Raw genomic sequence first — 21,396 nt, 5'->3', positions numbered from 1 at the left:
GAATGTTTACATTTTTTGTTTACATAATTTATGTATGTTTACTGTTTATATTTACTATGTACATGCATGTATATATTTCAGAATTATTTTTGTTTATATATTTAATATGTATATATATATATATATATATATATATATATATATATATATATATATATATAATAATCTAAATTATATATATATATACTGTATGTTTATTTTTATATACATGAAAAATACACAGAACACACACTTGTATTATGCAAACAAAAACTTATTTTGTATGCGATTAATTGCGATTAATCGCGATTAATCACTTGACAGCACTATTATTATTATTATTGTTTTTTAAATAATTGATTAAAAAGTGTAGTTGTGCTATATTTCTTTAAAATGAATCCAACTTCAGTACCACGATTGTTGTATCATTATTAATAATACAATTCGTACAATTGTTCTTTACAAATAAATATTTATATTACTTTTCTTTTCGATCCGGTGAAAAAATCTAATATAATTTAATGCAATTTAATAGTAAATTATATTTACATTTCTGTATTTTTAACAATGGCTCAAGTGTCCAAATAGTTTTGGAGACATTATATATATTTGTGAAAAATTTTCCAACCCTACTATGAAACTTCTTTTTTCCTTTTCAGTTTAAATTGTCAGGAGCCAGCGACTTTTTTTTTCTAGAAAGAAAGTAATCTTTCACAACTGAATGCGAATTCAGGCCCGAAACTCCCACTTTTCACAATCCAATCAATTCCCGAAGGATAGCATTTTACATCTCGTTTCACTCGGAAACATGTCACATTATGAAGTATGACAGGATGCAAAACTGTAAATGAAAACGACTTGAATACCAATTATTCCCAGATTCAGTTTTTGATCTGTTAAAGAACACAGACCATCCAAAGCCCTAAAGTTTTGGACTTAATCCCATGAACACACACAAATCTGTTAGAATACATTTCAATACATTAGCATTGCACGTATGCATTTGGCCTTAGAGGACACACACACACATTTGTATCATTCTGTGCTACGTGTCCAGGAACCGAAAAGTATGCACACACAAACGCATCCATTCATCCTATGAGCGTGCGTATGTGTGTGACGGACTTCAAAGGGAGACAGGAATACATCTTTACTAAAGAACCCCAGCTGCTCAGGGCCATTTAGCCCTGGACCACTCTCAACAAAGGACAGTCTGTTTCTATGTGTGTGTGTGTGTGTGTGTGTGGACCATTTTAAATGGCTCTGATAAACAATTCCTGCTCTTCACCTCTGGGTGCATTTATATTCTAAGCCTCCATTCTCGTGCACACACACACACACACACACACACACACACACACACACACATATGTAGGGCAGGTGTTCTGTGAGGCTGTCTGTTCAGAAGCACCTCCTCGCTGATGAAAAGGCTATGGTGGCCAGGCAGGGACACACGCGGGGCACAGGACGTGACGTCCCGTGCTGATTCAGTACAGTGGGTGCGAGATTGTAGATTAAACCGCTGAGACCGCAACTCAACACAGTTACGCACTCTTGCTGGGATGTGTGAGAGTGTGAGTGCTTTTCAGCTGGGTGCCGGTGCCCAATCTGTAATAGACTGGTACATTTTCACCAAAAAAGCTGGATCTGGGTTGACAGAATATTACACTGGCACCTTAAACCTATAAGTCTAAAAACAAGGAAGCACTAATGTCAGTAACCAAGGGTGTGGAATATTGTGCTCACTGCGTGAAGCTAATAAAACAACAATTCAAGTTGCAAAACTAGATTGCTTCCATTAAAATCCAGTTGTCTACACTGCTGTGGTGTAGCGTAATGTGATGCAATACTTGATGCACAGTGCTGTACTAAAGGCAAAAGCAAAGCTCCAGCCACAAAAAAAAAAAAAAAAAAAAAAAAAAATTATATATATATATATATATATATATATATATATATATATATATATATATAAATATATATATATATAAATATATATATATATATATATATATATTATATATATAAATATATATATATATATATACAAATATTATATGTGTAAACTGCAACACATTATATTTTTAATAAAACTCAATAAATAAATAACTAGATTTGTGTGTTGGCTTCTGGTTTAGATGCAACAAGCAAAAACAATTATTATAAATGTTTTTAATTTGTATTTGTTTCCTCTAAATTAAAATTGCACATAATGTGTGATTTGTTAAATATTTAAATAAATACAATTTGTGACTTCAGTTGTTAAGGTTATTTCCCATAAAGAGTAAAACATTTAAAAACTAAAAGACTGCAATGTGTCATTTTCTTGTGGGCAGGTTATGTATTAAACTAGTCGGTTGCGTCAGCGGAAAGTCATGGAAACTAAAGTGTGTGTGAACTTGAGTAAGATCTCAGGTTATCTAATACTGTGTGTATAAGTTGCTTTAGGACACTTCAAATCGAGTCCTGTTAACTGGCACACTTTTCATAATATAATCTGCCCATTAATTGGTAACTTTAAAAGGTGGAAAACTGTCCTTATGGGAGGAAAAAAAAAATGGAAAACCAAATCCCTTTTAGAGAAAATCAGTTCTAATTGGTGGATGCCACAGGGAAAGACAGTGCTAGAGAGACACGCAGGAAGTTAATGCTCACCTTGCGGCTTTGTTGGTGGAGAAATCTTTCAATACAGTCTAATTTAACAGCCGGAGTCGTGCGCAGACGACCTTTTCCTAAATGAAAATGGGTTAGAGTGAAGCTAAAGGCTAGCGGCGGCCATTACGGCCCCACGGCTGTGTCAGAGGCCTTGATGAAGCTGGACCTGAGAGAGGCACTCTAACTGCAGCTAAATGAGCTACAGGAGCACTCATCACCCTGTCTGAAAGCCAATCACATACCTTGGCTCTGATGGAGATATCCATCGCAATGCCTGTGTGTGCGCAAGAGAGAGAGTACAGGACTTGAGTAATGCTCTCCCACTCGGCCCTGACTCATCATCCATAAGAGTGAGAGGATGGGCGGCACTGTGAACATGTACATGCCATCTTCCTGTCTGAGTGTTAACAACTCTACAGAACTGAGGTTTACTCCTACGCTTTAGCGCTATTCTGAAACCCATGAGCTACCTCGCTGTCTACCGCCTACCATAGGCGGCTTGGAAACCAAAACTAAACCACAGATTACTGATTTTGAACATTACTGCATTCAAGTCCTGTTGAAAGGATCATATTTATGTAGGCGTGTGTGTGATATGACGATTTTGGATCGTGGAAAATTAAAATGTCTCTACTTTCTACTTTTGAAGAAATATCGTAGTATCGTGCTACAGCGCGCCTCCGCCACTTATTCGCAATGGCAAAAGTACATTATTTGCATGTGCCTTAAAGCATTACCAGTTAAAGATTTTATTTGCGTGCTGTTCTAAAGTGGACTTTCTAGTGTACTAGTGATGCGCAGGTGGTCTCATAACCCACGGACCCCACGGGTAACCCGCGGGTTGGGTAAAGAAATTGGCACTATTTACGGGGTGGGTTGGGTTGTGTCATTAAAAACAAAATAAAAATATCCATGTATGTTGCGTGCAATTCCCTATAGCCTACATTACATATTTGGAATATCTATTTTCATATTTTATTAAGTTCTTTGATAAGGTTACAATATGAAGGTCTACGTAGCAACGTGACTTGCGTGATGTCTCATTATCTGTGGACCCCGCAGGTCGGGTCAGGGAGGGTAAAGAAATTTTACTTTATTTCCGAGGTGGGCTGGGGCAGGCCAAATAATTTCATAAAAGCGGCACCCGCAGGTTGGAAGAAAATCCAACTTCACTAGCGTGTACACCTGAAGCGCGTTCATGCTAAAATAAAAAGTGTGTAAAAGCGCCTAATTACTGGACTAAGTTCTTTTTTGCGTCTGATTGAGTTAATACTGTCAAAAACACACAAGGATTACATATAAACACTGTTATTACGTCTAAAGTGAAAGTAAACAGTTGAGAGAAAAATGGATGCATGCCTGTATATAGTATATAGGGATAGTTCACCCCAAAATTGTCATTATTTACTCACTCATGATGTCCCAAACCTGTATTAATATCTTTCTTGTGCTGAAAAAAAGAAGTAGATATTTTGAAGAATGTGGGTAACCAAACAGTTGCTGGTCCTCACTAATTTTGATAGAGGAAAAAAAATAACAAAATACTATGGAAGCAACTGGGGCCCAGCCACAATTTGGTTCCCCACCCTTTTCAAGTTTTATTTTCAACAGAAGAAAGAAACTTATTTGGGTTAACATGCTAAGCATGCTAAGCATGTTAATCTTTGATCGTTATGTTGTCCTGTTGCAGATTATTGTGCAAACAACTCTCAAGACCTAGCTTTTTTTCCTTCCACTACAATGTTGCCAAGTCCATGGTTTTCCCGTGGATTTGGGCTACTTTAACACTGTTACCACAGGTTGAAACAGCCCCAATAACGTGATATTTAGCCCCTGGAATGCACATTTTATCAGGAAACCCCACCAAAAAAAAAAATTACTTCCCTGAATGTGATTTTTAATTGGGGAAATGAATCTTGGCTAGTTTTGAGTAGCAATTTGGTGGGTTTTCTTGTGAAAACTTGGTAACCCTGTTCCATTGCCTTACAGTACGTTTCACTCAAAAATGCGCTGTGTGCACGTTCTGTGTGAATCATTTGTGCTTAACTGTGTTGTATTGCAGTTTGAAAAAAGTTTATACGTAAATGAAAAACAGAGAAACAAATATGGAACTGACCAACACATCCAATTATACTAATTCAAGTTTATAAGTGGAAACTTTCCACAAGGACATAAAGACAGCAACAAAGTGCGCAATCAGCATGGAAAACTCCAATTTAGTTTGATGTTAGCATGTTGCTAAGCTAATATTGCAATATTATAAAGATATAAATATTGCAAATACGGAGTCAAACTGTCGGTTTTTATTTAAATGTGTACTAAATGGAATATTTGCAAGCATTTTTTTTTTCAAACTATGCGTGCCATCTTTAGCGATAGTTTTCAATGAGCCCATTGCGATGCTTTCTAGCAACGCCTAAACAGATTTCTGAACATAGCTTTTGAGAAATGGAGAAAAGAAAGACAGAAACAGGAAATGAAGATGCACAACAGGAAGTCAGAGGCTCAAGTTAACACATTACACGTGTGAGCAGGTTTACATGACGCAGCACAACACCCTGCTGCTGCGATGGCGTCTGTGATGTCAAAAGAAAGGAAACGTACGCTACCTTTGCTCTGTGGTGGGTTCTGACTACGATCTCGCAGTATGTTGATCTGGTAGACGGCTCCGTACGGCTCAAAAAGCTCCTTTAATTCTTTCTCGGACCAGGAGCGTGGGATCTGACCCACAAACATCTTAATGGCGTCCGGATCAGGCTGGTCCGAGTGTTCCAGGGCGCCGTTCATCTTCCCAGCTGTACCGTTACTGCAGAGAGACAGAAAGCAAGTGTTATGAAGTGTCAACGGTGTATATCGTTGTCTGGAAGATGTTAGGGAGTGAGAGGGGCTGGTCTCCAAGCTCACAGCGAGCGCAAATTTGGGCCGGACAGATCGACAACTGCTCCTCATTAAAGCAGGAAGACACGGAGACACAAACCTGATTAAAATCACAACAGTGTTATTACACTCAGCGTGTGTGCTGTGTCTTGTGTGTTGATGTTGTGTTTATAGTCCTGAGCAGGTACAATTCTGACTCTGTTCCAGGTTCAGTAAGCTCTATTACCATATAAAATAACTTTCATTTGCTCAGAAACTTTCATTTGCAAAGAAAATGCATGTTTACAGCAAATTTTAAATAGGAGTCTATGGGGCAAATAAAGCAAATGCTAAAAACCCTCATGATTAGACTTACAGTGTTAACTGTGTTACCATGAATTTATTATAATAAGATTGCGTACTAAACTTATCTGTGCAACACACAATTTGTCAACTCATGCCATGATGACATAAGGCTGAATTTGCCCTGTTATAAAAGAGAATAACATTGTAAATTGTACTTGCTATTCTTGAAACAACTTTGTGTAAAAACCTGAAATGCATTAATGGAAATCAATAAAGTGCTTTAACACACACACAAAAAAAAAAAGATTCACCTTTCCACTTTAAAAACGTCCATTTGCCCCATATACTTCCATTGTAAGCAGTTTACTGAAAACACAATTTCACAAATGCTAGCTTCAACATGAATTGAGTGCAGAATTTTGAGTGACTCACACCAGAATGAAACAAATGATAAAAATGGCTGAGCTGAGTCAGGGTGCGAGACGGATCCGTGTGACCCCTAGACACCCATGCTGCTGGTTCAACGAGTTCATGAGGAATTTCAGGCGCTTGTTTCAGCTCCAGAAGAAAGCACTCAGAGAAAGAGTGAGTTATCGACCCCCACACACACATTTCATTTTTAACCAGCTAACAAATAACAAAATGAGTGAACAAGCCTAAACAAGCTCAAAAATCACTGAGTGTCTACTCGATTTAATTCCATTTTGGTTTAGCTGATCGAAGGCCAACCTGCATGTTGCCCTTCAACTGATGTGAAAATAAATAAAATAAATAAGTCCTAATAAAATAAATAAATATCCTCAGTGAAGAAGCATAATCATTTCCTCATGAGACTAATTATCGCACTAAGCATTCTGTGAGTAAGCCTTCTCCGTCTGTTTCAAGATAACCGTTCAAATTTCTTCCCTTTGAAACGTGCTTCACTCCAAGGACATTTTGACATGAATTAAGCACTATTCTGTGCACAAAGGAGAAATTATTTATTTTCTCAGTATACTGCACTGGTCTGTCAGAATTGAGGAACTAAAATATCTCACTGGTACACCCTGTATATGTGTATATATATATATATATATATATATATATATATATTGTGACGAGTCAGCTGCCTCCTCCCTGATTATCACCGGCACCCCGTCCTAAATCGCCGCCCTTCACCAGGCTCCCGACTGGAGTGGGTGTGTGAGAGGAGGGGCGCTGGACGAGTCAGGGCTGGCGGCGTGTGATGGGGCACACCTGAAGGAAGTGGAGCCTCATTACCGCCGCTGTTTAAAAGCCCAACGCGCCTCTCCTCAGGAGACCGGTCTCTTCCCCGTGCATGCACACTGGTGTCCTCGTGGGTCCAGGAAGGGTGCGTTGAGGGACTCCCGCGCCACCAAGACGTGAGCTGCCGGACCCGCGATCCGGATGGGAACCGCACCCGTATACACGGCCGACGGGCCAGGATGCCGGGCCGTCCATCCCCTACCAGCGCCGCGGCCAACGAGAGAGACGCGGCCGCTAGGAGAAGCCGCCGCCCCTCGCGCCCCGGACCAAGGAGGGGAGCACGTGCGGCCGCCGGACTCCGCCCCTTGCCTGGACCCTTCCTTGATGAACACTGCCCGACCTACACAAATCCCGCAGCACGACGAGGACACCAGATTCCCTGTTATTTTGGACACTTTCCCCCTTTGGCCACTTTTATTCCCTTTGTTTTATGATTTCTGTTAATAAAAGCCTCTCCGAGGCCTGACGCCACGCCCACTGTGTCTGTCTTGTGCTCCTCCCGTGACACTGGTGGAGAATGCGGGCAGGCGGAGCCTAGACAGCGCAGTTGGGAAACGTCTGGTGACGTCACTCCCTCTCGCTTGCAAACGTTCGTGAGAACCCAGACTGGGACGGAGGAAAACTGGGGACAGCCTCCCAGCCACACAAGGGGTAAGTGACTTTTCCATTGTCATTTTACCCTGTGGTTGGTTGAGGCTGTCACTAAAACCCGGTTTCTCTGTCCCTGTTCTGGTGCGCTGCGAGAGGGAGGACCGCCCGGAGAGGAAACCCCGCCCACTCCGACCGTTTGGAGCCTGGTTGAGGATGGTAGCACTCCCGTGTGGGCGGCGCCCTGATGACGGGGATGTCGCTTGGGAGGGGGAATGTGACGAGTCAGCTGCCTCCTCCCTGATTATCACCGGCACCCCCGTCCTAAATCGCCGCCCTTCACCAGGCTCCCGACTGGAGTGGGTGTGTGAGAGGAGGGGCGCTGGACGAGTCAGGGCTGGCGGCGTGTGATGGGGCACACCTGAAGGAAGTGGAGCCTCATTACCGCCGCTGTTTAAAAGCCCAACGCGCCTCTCCTCAGGAGACCGGTCTCTTCCCCGTGCATGCACACTGGTGTCCTCGTGGGTCCAGGAAGGGTGCGTTGAGGGACTCCCGCGCCACCAAGACGTGAGCTGCCGGACCCGCGATCCGGATGGGAACCGCACCCGTATACACGGCCGACGGGCCAGGATGCCGGGCCGTCCATCCCCTACCAGCGCCGCGGCCAACGAGAGAGACGCGGCCGCTAGGAGAAGCCGCCGCCCCTCGCGCCCCGGACCAAGGAGGGGAGCGCGTGCGGCCGCCGGACTCCGCCCCTTGCCTGGACCCTTCCTTGATGAACACTGCCCGACCTACACAAATCCCGCAGCACGACGAGGACACCAGATTCCCTGTTATTTTGGACACTTTCCCCCTTTGGCCACTTTTATTCCCTTTGTTTTATGATTTCTGTTAATAAAAGCCTCTCCGAGGCCTGACGCCACGCCCACTGTGTCTGTCTTGTGCTCCTCCCGTGACAATATATATATATATATATATATATATATATATATATATATATATATATATATATATACGTGTGTGTGTGTGTACATATATAAAAAATTAAGAGAAACTAAACTGCAAAAAAGGCCAATAAATTCACAGAAAATTTGACAATTATAAAATACAAACAAATTAATAAATATGAATGAAATACTTCTTAAATCCCTTTTCATATTGATAAAAGACGTACAAAAATATAAAAGTCAGAAAAGAGGGTGGAAATGGACTAATTCATTTTAAGAAACAAAGAATAAACTTAACGTTATTGGGGATGTAACGATTCACTTAACGCAAGACGCAATATGATTCACGATATTGATTTCACAATACAAGATTTAAGACAAATTATAAATGAAAAGATGTCCTTTTATTATTGCATAGACAAAATGCTGAACATTTTTTTCTTTATTTTAATTTTTAAAACTCCAAATCAAATAAATAAATAACACAAATCAAAGAAATCTCTTCATATAAACAAACTAACTAAGGCTTTGCCACTTTCCATTCAGTTCGAGGCAACCACTGGATTGTAATTATGATCCAAACAAAGATGCTACAAACGAATCTCAACCAATTTGAATCATCAAATATTTGCACCGATTTTCAAGTGGCTCACAGTGCACCATTACATCCCTAAACATTAAAGTCAAGTTACCAAAGTGTAGAATATGGTGACTATAACATTTAGTTAGCATACAAATAAACTGAATCCATGAGGCCTGCATAGATTATTCAGAAAATGCTTCCTATATGGACAGTTTTTGTGTGTGTGTGTGTGTGTGCGTGTGTGTGTGTCTGTGTGTGTGTGTGTGTGTTTGTGTGTGTGTGTGTACACACATATAAACATAATGCACTACATAATTACAGATTAGAAGTGGAAAAAAAGCCATAAAGAACTAACTCGGTCAGTTGTTCACAAAGCCTAATTTCTCTTTAAGCCCATGAAATGATTTGTCATTCTATAAAAGCCTAGAGTTAAAGAGCAGCAACCGATAAAGTGAAAAGAGACACAGACCTCTGGACTCGATTCATCCATCTCTTGCAGAAGGACCCTATTCTCTCCGCGGAGACGCCCAAGTCTTTGAGCGATTTAAAGGACATTTCTGCATGCGTCGCGGGAAAGCCGTCCACTCAAGTCCCCACGGCAACCGCTGCTCAGCTACCCCTACCCCACTAAATCCCCCGGCAGTTACCGTGGTGATAATGGTGCCCCTCGCTGCCGATCAAGAAGAAATAATGGCAAAAATAGCGAGCATGACACAGGCACAGGCCAAGAGCCAGAAACGGACTCTGATACAGAGAGAGGGATGGGGCTGTGAGTGTCAGGGTGTTGTGCGTGTATGTGTGCGCTTGTGTCACAATTAGTAATTGTTTCGTTCGACAAGGCAGGAATACAAAGGCACAAGTCACAGGAAGCCTGTAACAGTGTGCTGGAGGACACTCGCACACACTGGCCTGGGGTTGGAAACCAAGAACTTGTCCTTAAACAGTTCCACACTGTAAAAAAAAAAAAACTGTAATATTTACAATTAAAAACGGCAGCTGTGGTTGCCAGAATTTTACCGTAGAAAAATATGGTAGCAACATTTTTGATTTTATTCTAAGTTTACAGTTAAATACCATAATTTCAGTAACTGATATAATGTTAATATAACAATCTACTGAAGTACTGAAATCTGTTTTGTACCATTGTAATACAATTCAAAAATCCAAATTTAGGTGGTGATGAGAAAGTCATATGATGAGCCAAAGCCCATCACAAGCAGCTTTTAAATAATAATATGCATAGAAGGTGCATAGTGTCCTTCACACAAACACTAAACACCATCTTGGTAACACACATGAAACTGAAATATTGCAATAAACATTAATTTAGCAACATTAGGTGTAACATACAGCCCTAATATACAAAATTGTTAAGAAAAAAACTAAGAAACAATTATTTCAAGAAAAAAAAAAAGCATCAAATTTGAAACCTAACGCAGAGAATTCTGGGAATGTCAGTTTACGGTATACTACCGTAAAATTACATGTAATGTTTTTCACCATATATAGAAGGGAATTTACCGTTATCCAATTAACAGGTTTTTACTGTAGCATTTTTACAGTCTTTTACTGTTAAATTCACAGTAATTTTTTACAGTGCATTTAGAAAAAAGAAAAAAGAAAAAGAAAGAAAAGCTGGAATCAGATTAATTTCATGACGTTCAGTTTGCGCTAATAGTATCTAAACATTTGCCATATTTTCAGATGTAGTGAACACTTTTTTTCAAGAACTGAATACTTTTATTCAGCAAGGATGCATTAAAAGAATAAAAAGTGACAATAAAAACATTTATATTTTTACAAATTATTTTTGTTTCAAATAAACAGTTCTTTTTCACTATACTTCAAAGAATCTAAATATTACTCTAATTTGATCAAATATATACAGTATTGCTGGCTTTCCAAAACTTTAAGAAATCTTACCGATTCCAAACATTTGAACGAATCTGAACTTAATATTGCACAAAATAAATACCATTACAAGGTGCTTATTTTTAATGAAATGACCAAACGCTCCTGACTCCTGAACGCTCACATTCACTGATCTTGTTATTAATATATTTACACAAAATAAAAGTAGACTAAATGGTCACTGTAGGATTGTGTGGTGCTGAAAGGAATCCTTATGGAACCAGATTCATTATGTGGAATCATGATCATTAAATTCCTTACAATTCCCCCCAAAGGCCTAAGGAGAGTAGCCACTGACAGTTTAAACACATTGTCCTTTATTTGGACCATCATTCTTTCACTCTTCTCTGCTGACTAGGCAGAAAAAGAAAGAACCAGACACAAGGTGAAAATAAAAGTGTGTGTGTGTTTGTCTGAATGTAAGTCCTGAGGCTCAGATTAAGTTGTCAAGTGGATCCACTCCTGCCATGGCATTCTTTCTCTCTCTCTTCCTTTCTATCCACTTCCCTCTCAATTTGAGTCAATTGTCTGCCTTAATGACTTAACTGGACCTTCCATCAGCCTGGGCTGCTCTTAAGGTGTGGGGGATTGCTGATGTAAGGAACTCTGATAGTCCGCACACACTCATGTAAACAGGCACAATAACACTGTAAGCCAGCAAGACAATAATTTGTGCTTCTAAAGATAGTCCAGATGGTTATATAAACATAAATGCAATATAACTAATTATGATTGGAGACATAGTACTGGTTTGATTGAGGTTATTTCATGCCTGAACAGCTTCCATAAAAGGTGATAAATATTCAGAGCACTTATGCTTTTAAAAATCTGGTATAGTTATATATGTTTTGGTAGTACTTTATTTACAGTCCTGTTCCTCATGTACATACTATGTACTTATTATAGTAATTACAATAACTATGTAATAACTAGGTAATAACCCTGAACCTACTTCTAAACCTAACCCTACCCCATGTAGTTACCTTGTATTACCAGAACTTTCTTAGATAAATACACTGTAAGTATGCTTTAAGTACATTTAAGTACACGTACTAAAAAAAGAAAAAAAGTGCAACCTATATTTTGGTATTTTATATTCATGGTTATGGGGTATTACTGAACTAACACTTATAAAAAAGCAATAAATAAATAAAAATAAATAAATAAATAAATAATATATGTTTTTGTTAAATTATGTGTATGTATTTTTAAATTATATACTATATGCTTGTTATACTGTTTGTACTGTTATACACATTTTTATATTATATGTAGTATGTAAATAAAAATATTTTACATTATATATATACAATTACATTTTTGCCTACTTTTTTTTTCTTTTCAGATGTTATAATTTACACAACATTATGTATATAATACCAATAATCCACATCATACTGTACATGCATAGTGTATATGTATATACATTTGTGTAATTCAGTGGTTAAAATGCTTAGTCTGTCAGGCTAGTTAAAGTATGTGGACTTGCACATCTACAGTAACAGAAATATTATACAGTTATATAAAAGCACAATGTGTGTGTGTGTGTGTGTGTGTGTGTGTGTGTATATAGTGTTGGTTCAGTAATACCCCATAAACGTGAATATAAAATAGCAAAATAGAGGTTGCACTTTTTTTTTTTCAGTACGTGTATGTACTTATAGCATACTTACAGTGTATTTATGTAAGAAAGTTCTGGTAATACAAGGTAACTACATGGGGTAGGGTTAGGTTTAGAGGTAGGTTCAGGGTTATTACCTAGTTAATGTAATTACTATAATAAGTACATGAGGAGCAGGACTGTAAATAAAGTGCTACCAAAATATATATAACTATACCAGATTTGCCAACTCTGGCCTGGTAAGGAACGAAAAGAGAAAGAAAAAATTCAAGTCATTTGGATACTAAATCTCTCTTCCACACATTAGTTGACAGGCAGCTGGGGGAAGTTGCAAACCTGTAATTTCCTCGGTTTAAAAAAACGCACAGCTGACAAGTGTGTCTGTATGTGTGTGTAAGTAGGAGAGAGTGAGAAAGAGTATGGAAAAGTGATTTTTATTTATTTTTTCAATCATCACGCCGCCTGTCTGACAGCTGTGCTGTCGTATCTCTCTCTCACTGGCGACAGGTGATGCTTTAATTCCACTCATCAGTTAAGCTTTATGATCCTAATTAATCGCATTGGTCATAAAAACAAGGCGTTCTGCTCCAAGCTCTGAAAAATACTCAATCCAGCCACACTTAATAGGAAAGATTTATCTCTGTTTCTCCATGGTTCATCTACTGCTTTATTTCTCTGTCTTTCTTTCATCGTGTCATAATTCATGGCTTGTCAGTCATGTTTATGATGGGGAAACCATCGAACGCCAAATGTCCCATTTGCTGTCAAATCTGTGATAGAATCATATATTTATGACTAAGAATAAGTTTTAGGACATAACGGCTTTGTCTCAAAACCTAGTGAGCTGCCATAGCAAGTACATACGAATGATCAAATCGTTCATTTTTTTGTCATCATAAGCAAGTACAAAAGTTTAAATAGCATCTCTTTTTGAGCAACCACAAATGTTCATAATAAATCCTTTTTGGGGTTTACCGATACATCTGAAAGCTCAAACTACATATTTTTAGTGCTGTAGGCCCATATGGATGAATGCATTTTTGACCATTATAGTCTGTTGGAGCATTCAAACCAAACTAATTTTTGGGGCATCATATGGACATAAAAGCGTTTAAACCATGTGCATTTTTGGCGACACAGGCCTGTAAAGATGTTCAAACTGCTTTCAAACCTGTCAATATTCAGACTTGCTTATGAATTCCAAAAATGCTGTGTTAAGTAGGCAGCTCACTAGGATTTTAAACAGCCAATGATGAGCATATGTCCTTTCATATGTCCTCCTGACTAAGATAGGTAGACTTAACCCCACACACACACACACACACACACACACACACGCAAATCTCACACATCAAGGTCAGACAGGCAGTGTGACTCCAGAAAGATATTTCCTGTCATTACTTTCGTCGACTGTCAGGGAGATGTTAAACTCTGCCTATATTTAGAAAAAAAAAATATATATATATATATATTTTTTTGTAAACATCACATACAAAGTCGGTTGACAACAAAGAAAACCTACAAAATAAAATGAGAATCATTTTTCAAGGTCTGAGCGGAGATTTCCAACCAGTCAAAAACACACAGCCGAGAAAAAAAACCCCAGTGAGGAATGACAGGCATCGCGCGTGTGAGCGAGCGCATGTGTGAGATGTACAAAACTGTTCTGTTAATCACTCCACTTGTTAAAAGTGTGAAGGGGAGGTGGGTGCTATAGAAGTTTCCATGGTAACTCTTGAAACGCGAGGCGCCGATGTGATAAATGTCACACTTGCTAATGAAGCAGCGAGCTGGAGAGATGCCGTCTTTCTGTGCTAACGAGGAGACGCACACACATACACTAGCCATAAAAACACAATAATAACAGCCTTGTTTTATCAAAAAAAAAAATTTTACTCGCTCCATAAAAACTACATTACAACAACAAGCCCACCAGGGCACTTACTGATATATATATATATATATATATATATATATATATATATATATATATATATATATATATATATATATATAATTTCTAAAGGGACAAGCTTAAATCAGAAAATAAACATTGGCCTATGAACAGTTTTACTGTCTTTCTCTTTGCTGGCAAAACTTAACAACGATAAGAAATCAAAATTGACCTTATTTTTCTTCTTGATAAATGTCCCCTCGTCTTATTCTGGACATTCCATCAATGCGTAATGTTTTGAAGAACAATTTCCCCTCCTCTGAAACTTGATAACATTTTCTCCTGATGAAATTAAGGCCATGCATTTCATATAAACTTTAAATAATGCACACACCCAAGTTTACGAAACGATACCAGATAATAGATGAAAAATGCTTAGTCGCGCAACTAAAGGTTTATACTTCTGATAAAAATCTAAATCGCTCGCCACTACCATCAGGATGTGGATGGCCACCTTCGCAAAACTAATTTTGTGTTGAATAATCAAAAGTCAAATCGATATAATACAGTGTATTACGAAAGTTTGTGATTGACAAGTTAGGTGCTGAGTGTTCATTTTAAACACTTGCCATCTTTAACGATAAACCCGATCATTAAGAATGGACAGAGATGGAAAAGTCAAACCAATTACGGTGACACTATAGGAAACACATATTCAATATTAACTGAGAGTTTTCCCTCAATAAACTCTTAATTTGCTGCTTATTAGTTAGTAAGGTAGTAGTTAAGTTTAGATATTTGGTGGGATCTAAAACATGTTCATGCAGAATAAGGCTTTAATATGTGCTTTATACGTACTTATAATTATGCATAGTAATATGCATGCTAATAAGCAGCAAGTTAATAGTGAGAATTTGTCCTTAAAATAAAGTTTTAGCCTGATTACTAGTCTATATCTTGTTCATGCTGATGCTGTGATTGTTTCCAGCCTTTCCATCACACAATCTCAGTCAGTCTTAAAGTATGCATGTGTGCAGGACTCCCATCCTCTTACGAAGTGCTGAAACAAAGCAGCCATGTTTCCTCACAAATGTTTATGGACTGAAGTGCTTAAGAGGAAAAGTGCTCCTCAGATGACACTACACACTGCGCACTTAAACTCGCAGCTCCACACACTTTTGCTGCTGAAAGCGGCTTGAGTGGAAACCTGAGGCAATAGTGTGACAGGATTGCCAAAATCCTGCCAACACAAACCCTGTTTTTTTTTTTTTATTGCCTCCCTGTTGCTATGAAAACCGGGTGGAGCTGGGGACGAGCGACTGGGTGATGATGCGAATGGCTGAGTCGGGCCGTCCGTACAGCTGCAAAAGACACACACACAGGAAGAGGATGCTGTGTAATGGGCTGTCATCCAGTACTAGAGGGGTTTGACTCGGGCTGAGTGTGTGTGTTTGTGTGTGTGTCGTTGGCAGGCAGACAGCAGGTGCAGAAGGTGGAGTATATCAGACATCAGGAGCAATCATAATGACCAGGAGTTAGACCACCATCAAACTTCTACAGGTCAACACATCCTGGCCTGTGGCTCACCTGTGTGTGTGTGTGTGTGTGTGTAAGCATCTGGACGGGCCTTCATCTGATAACACCCCATCTGCTCAACTGTCTCACTCTCAATTCTTCTCTATCACCCTTCAATTTCCTTTACAGTCCATAAATCCTTTATATAATGTCTGAAACAATTGGAAGTTCAAACGTGGGATGCATTTTCACAGCTGGAAGCCTGAAAGCACAATCCAAAGTGTCACATCTGCTAATGGAGAGTGTTAATTTAGGTTTCTGGAAACCTTTTTAAAAAACAGTTATTATTTATATGCTTTGGGGACCACAGTGGTGTGAATATTACATACTTCAACTTTACAGACACGTTCATAAAATACATTTTTGTTGAAATAAATGGCATTTTAATTCAAATTTGTTACAAATAATAGTATTATATCTATCCCAGATACAGCTGCAAACGGCAACTCAGTGTGTCAGACTATCTATATATCTAGCTATAATAAAAAATTATGCCAAATTACTTAGTTTTTTTTGTTTGTTTTTTTATCTGAATACACATTATTAATGAAAATTCACAAAAATGTCCAAGTATCACAATAATTACAATGTACAATGCAACTTTTATTTTTATTATGATACCTGGACAGTTTCATGAATTTTCATTCAAAACGTGTATTCAAGCAATTGTATGCATGAATTGCACTTTTAATCTGTTTTGGAATAAATTAACATGCAAACAAAAAAAAAAAAAATGAGTGTCATGTCACTGAACCATGTGGTTCACCCCACAGTTCCCGGTTTACTCCTCTTTAAACAGCTCTTTTCTAAACCGAGAGAAGATTCTTTGCAGAAAACCCTACCAATTGCCAAGCACAAAAGAAAACATTTGATTTGCTCCAGTGACGCGTGGAGTTAAACTACTCCTGCTTGTGAACGAAACCGCAATGCATGCCTTCAGTCGTCTGCAAAACATAGAACAGATGAGCTGTCTTTCCTCAAAGGAAGAGTGTGCCACCCTCCCTCCGTTTGGTCATGTCTTCCTCTCTGCAGGTGCCACAATTCTAAGGACATTCAGACCCCTCCAGATGCCTTAATTAGACCGGGCCTAACTGCATCACGGCTCGCCAAATACAACACACAGCTAGAGCGATCATTTAAAACCCGAATGGGAATGGACTCAAGCATGTTGGTTTAATTCAAAACGTCAATAAACGAAATGAACAAAGCTGCGCCCATGCTGTGCAGTAGCACGTATTTCCCCGGGCGTCATAGCTGTATCAGGATGGTGAGTCACGGCAGGATTAGCCAACACCGCGAGCTAGTCTTTCACGGCCCTTTTGTTCTTCCTCCCTCCGCTCTTAAAATTCCCTTCGTCTGTCATCAGTGCCGAAGAGTGTCGCAAATTTCGCAAAAAATTGGTTGCTAACTGCCAGTAAGCATCTGTGTCGAACTTTCTTAAGCGACTAGCTTTACAAACAAAGACACGTTCTCCCATAAATGCTGTTTTATTAGGGAGGTGTGTGAAAATGTTTCATTAGGGTTGCGTTAGGGGAGGTGTTCGTTTTCATTACCGTTTATGGGACGGAAAAACACAGTCAATTAACATCGGAACAGATGGCGGAGACTAGACTAAGGTGTCTATCTCTCAAGTTCTCCTTCACAAGAACCACCTCCGTGTTTTCACGCTCATCTGCGAGAAACAGAGCCGTACTGGCAGAAGAGGATTTAGAGGGAGAAAGGGAAGGAATAAATGCACACGCAGCGCAAAAAGAGAAGAAAACACGCGAGTCAATAAAATAAACAGCGGTAAGAGAGCTTGACGTGATTGAGCTCTAGTGTGCATGAGCTGGCCAAATTACTCCGGCAAGGACCGCAGCGTCACACATTTGGCTTCAGAGGCCATAGCCGAATATTTATATTCATATTTGTCAGAGGGGAACCAAAATAAATAAATCTAACGATAGATAGACAGACAGACAGACAGACAGACAGACAGATAGATATATATTCTGATACTGAGTTGGTGTTTGCAGCTGTATCTGGGATCTGTGTGTGTGTGGGACAGGTGTGTGTTGATTGTTGTTGTGTCTCCTTATCCATGGCCCAGCACGTTTGAAAGGAAGAGAGGAGAAAGAGCGTGCACTTATCTAAACGCCACATTGATCTTTCGCTCTGAGAATTCAGACAACCACATTAGAATTCGACATCAGAGATGGCACTGAACACAGACTGCAGATTACAGCCGCTGACGGAGTGTGTGTGCATGTGTTTGTGTGTGAGAGAGATATGGACCTGGAGGGCCTAAATATAGAAATGTATTCCATTATAATCCCATTATCTCATTAAGAGAGTGAACAACAGACAGTATCAACAGACTAAACATATTGTACACATTATCTTACACACAAACACATCTATACCACTGTTTATGGCACCACCATTTAGCATGGCTGCTGTTATAAAAAAATTATAATTCTTTAAAGTGTAGCAAAACTACACTGCACAGAGCCGATCATATGCGTGAGTCAGCATTTTATTAAAAACTTTTAAAACTACACAGCCTCAGCATGATTATGACCATTATTTTATTTTCATATTGAATGTACGGTGTAATCTATTAAACTGTCGCTGTCAAATGCCATATAGAATAACGCTGCATGTTTCAAGGCGCTTCAGGGGACCTTTAATGATTCAGTCTGAACTGATTCGAGAATCTGTCAAAGTCAAACTCACAGGCTATCAAATCCAAAAACAGATGGAATAGTTGGAAAAAAAACACATATAATTTGAAAAATGCAAGCACTGGATTTTGACATCAAATCATTCAAGTCTTCAGAACTGTCTGAAGAAGAGAACAATTAAATGAAGAGGAACAACCGGCGACAGTTCTTTAAAAATGGTATGCAATAGCATTCATAAACTTAGTAATGTGATGTATTTTCAGCGAGGGGAACAGAAGTTCAGAAGAAAAACAGAAGTTTTTACAAATTAGCACACATTTTATCTGGGATCTTTATATAGATTTTAAGGGATCTGACTGAATGATTTCCCAGGATTTTATTGGTTAATATTATTCTTCCCCTCCCACACAGTCTTGATTACAGAGACAAAAATGAACAATCTTTTTTTTTATGAAAGATTACTAAGCATTTTAACAAGTCTTTCGAGCTGGTTCTTTTTAATGAATCAGTCAAACTGTTTCCTAAACCAGTCTGAATCAAACTAGTTTTGCAGTAGAAAAAAACTGTTAGAATGATTACATAAACACACACAAGTTAAAAAATAAATAATAAAATTAAAAAACGGTAAATTACAATTTTTCCAGATTGGAAATCAGACAAAGTTGAAAAATGTTGAACAATTGTAACTAGGTGAACAGTCTTCAAAAAACATGAAGAAATAGCTTCAACTTACATAATTAATGTAGGACTGAATGAATTACATGATATTATTGGTTAATATTAATGTTCCCTGCCCACATATACCTAATTACAACAGCAGAAAAGAGAATAAAAAAGAAAGTTACTACTTTTTATGAAAAATTATTAATCATTTTAACATTTATTTAGGAAGTAAATGGGGTTGGTTTTGATTTTATGTTGTTTAGTTGAAGTCAAAAGTGAGCTAAATATAAGGGACTGTAATGGGCCGGGAGGGAGCGAAAATGAAAATGAAGAGAAAAAAAAAAGAGGAGAAAAGAAAGATGAGAAGAAGCATTCATGGATTAATCCAGCAGACAGATCACAGCACCTCTGTTCCTGTCGGCTCTCTCCTGCTAAATGTTTCATAAACCTTATTCTGTGTGTGTGTGTGTGTGGGATCCACAGAGAGATCTCTATTAGACTGAATCATTTCTCCACAGAGTGTCCACAAATCACATGGTTATTCGTGCTTATAGCGCATACGACATCAAAGTGAAGCATGCAAATATTTCTGGGAGCTGCGTGCTCTCTGGCCTGTTCGATGTGCTCATAATTAAGTGTGCAGTGTGCTAATTGGATGTCTATAAGGCTGGCATTCTTGGCTCAAGGTCAGACACCTGTATGGCGGGACTGATTGGGATCAAACTGTTTTCACAAACAGTACTGAATTACAAACATACATGTAAATACAATACTGGCAGCTGGTGTTCGGCACTTGTGCCCGTGCATGACGAAGAAGAAGCAGCTCTCAATTCAAAAGGGCTGCAGGCAATTATTCACTATCACACACACCCGCACATCAGGACAGGAAGACAAACAAAAGGCCGAGAAGAAAAACAGATGTGAACGGGCCCAGGACAAATGGGCCGAACAGAGGGGTAAAAAGACAGATGTGTGTTAGAGAGCAGATGAGCGTGGGAAAAGATGGAGAGATTGCAGTGGAGAGGGGCATAGATGGATCAATGGCATCGACTGGAAAGCACTTTGTTAAAAGTAGTTAACTTGAAATCTCGCCATGGGCTATATGTTATTGTGTGGGAAAGTTGTTATCTTTTGCAAAATCCATTATTTTGTTTTGTATTCTACCTCATTGGCAGCATAAAATGTTATTTGCAACTACATTAATGTGACATATTACTATATATATATATATATATATATATATATATATATATATATATATATATATACACACACATGGCAGTCAATAATTCAACAAATCAGTGTTATTATAATTTGTAATATTCTGTATAAGCTGTTTTTAATTTTTTAAAGATGCGCAATAAATAAAGTTGCCTCGCAGGTTGGCACCTGTAAACATTCTGAGCAGACAATACCCGCGAGTCTGTCCGTTCCCTATCTGGCCAATCAACATGGTGCATCGATCTGTCCATCTCCTCGCTGAGTTCTGCCACATTAAATTGACCTCCGCCCTGAGCTTCACACCACCGTCAATCAATAGCTACATTTCCCCTGAGTGTCTCAACCTCGGCTCAGAACGACAGAAGCATCTACAGTCGGAGACAAAGAGAGCTCCAGTCCAGTACATCAGCTTTGACTTTCAGATCAGTGAAGGAGGCCGGAGCCGAAGAAAAATCGAGGGGGATGGAGACTGACAAAGTGATTAGCCAGATGTGAAAGACTGTTCTGAACATCACAGATCTTCAAGGTAAAGAACATTTGCTCCACATGTGTGCTAGCTTTTCTGGAGCCTTGCTTACATGGTCTGTGTGGGTAACTAAGGGAGGGGGGAACCGGCACCATAATGACAGATGCATTTTGTCACCCTTTAAATAGGATAATGCTAAGTG

The 21,396-nt window shown here is 39.0% G+C and overlaps 1 protein-coding gene across 17 annotated transcripts in view; it reads right to left on the bottom strand.

Annotated features, from left to right (window-relative positions):
- The window catches only part of LOC127972857 (CUGBP Elav-like family member 2), a 138,333-nt gene that overhangs the window by 43,526 nt on the left and 73,411 nt on the right, over positions 1-21,396 (bottom strand). For all 17 annotated transcript variants that reach the window (XM_052576718.1, XM_052576831.1, XM_052576707.1 and 14 more), the window contains one exon: positions 5,244-5,440. In XM_052576718.1, coding sequence (XP_052432678.1) covers positions 5,244-5,440 — 197 coding nt within the window. The remainder of the gene's footprint in view (positions 1-5,243; positions 5,441-21,396) is intronic.

Source organism: Carassius gibelio, chromosome A4 (assembly GCF_023724105.1).
Source record: "Carassius gibelio isolate Cgi1373 ecotype wild population from Czech Republic chromosome A4, carGib1.2-hapl.c, whole genome shotgun sequence".
Classification (NCBI taxonomy): Eukaryota; Metazoa; Chordata; class Actinopteri; order Cypriniformes; family Cyprinidae; genus Carassius; species Carassius gibelio.
This window is presented reverse-complemented; position numbering and strand designations above follow the sequence as displayed.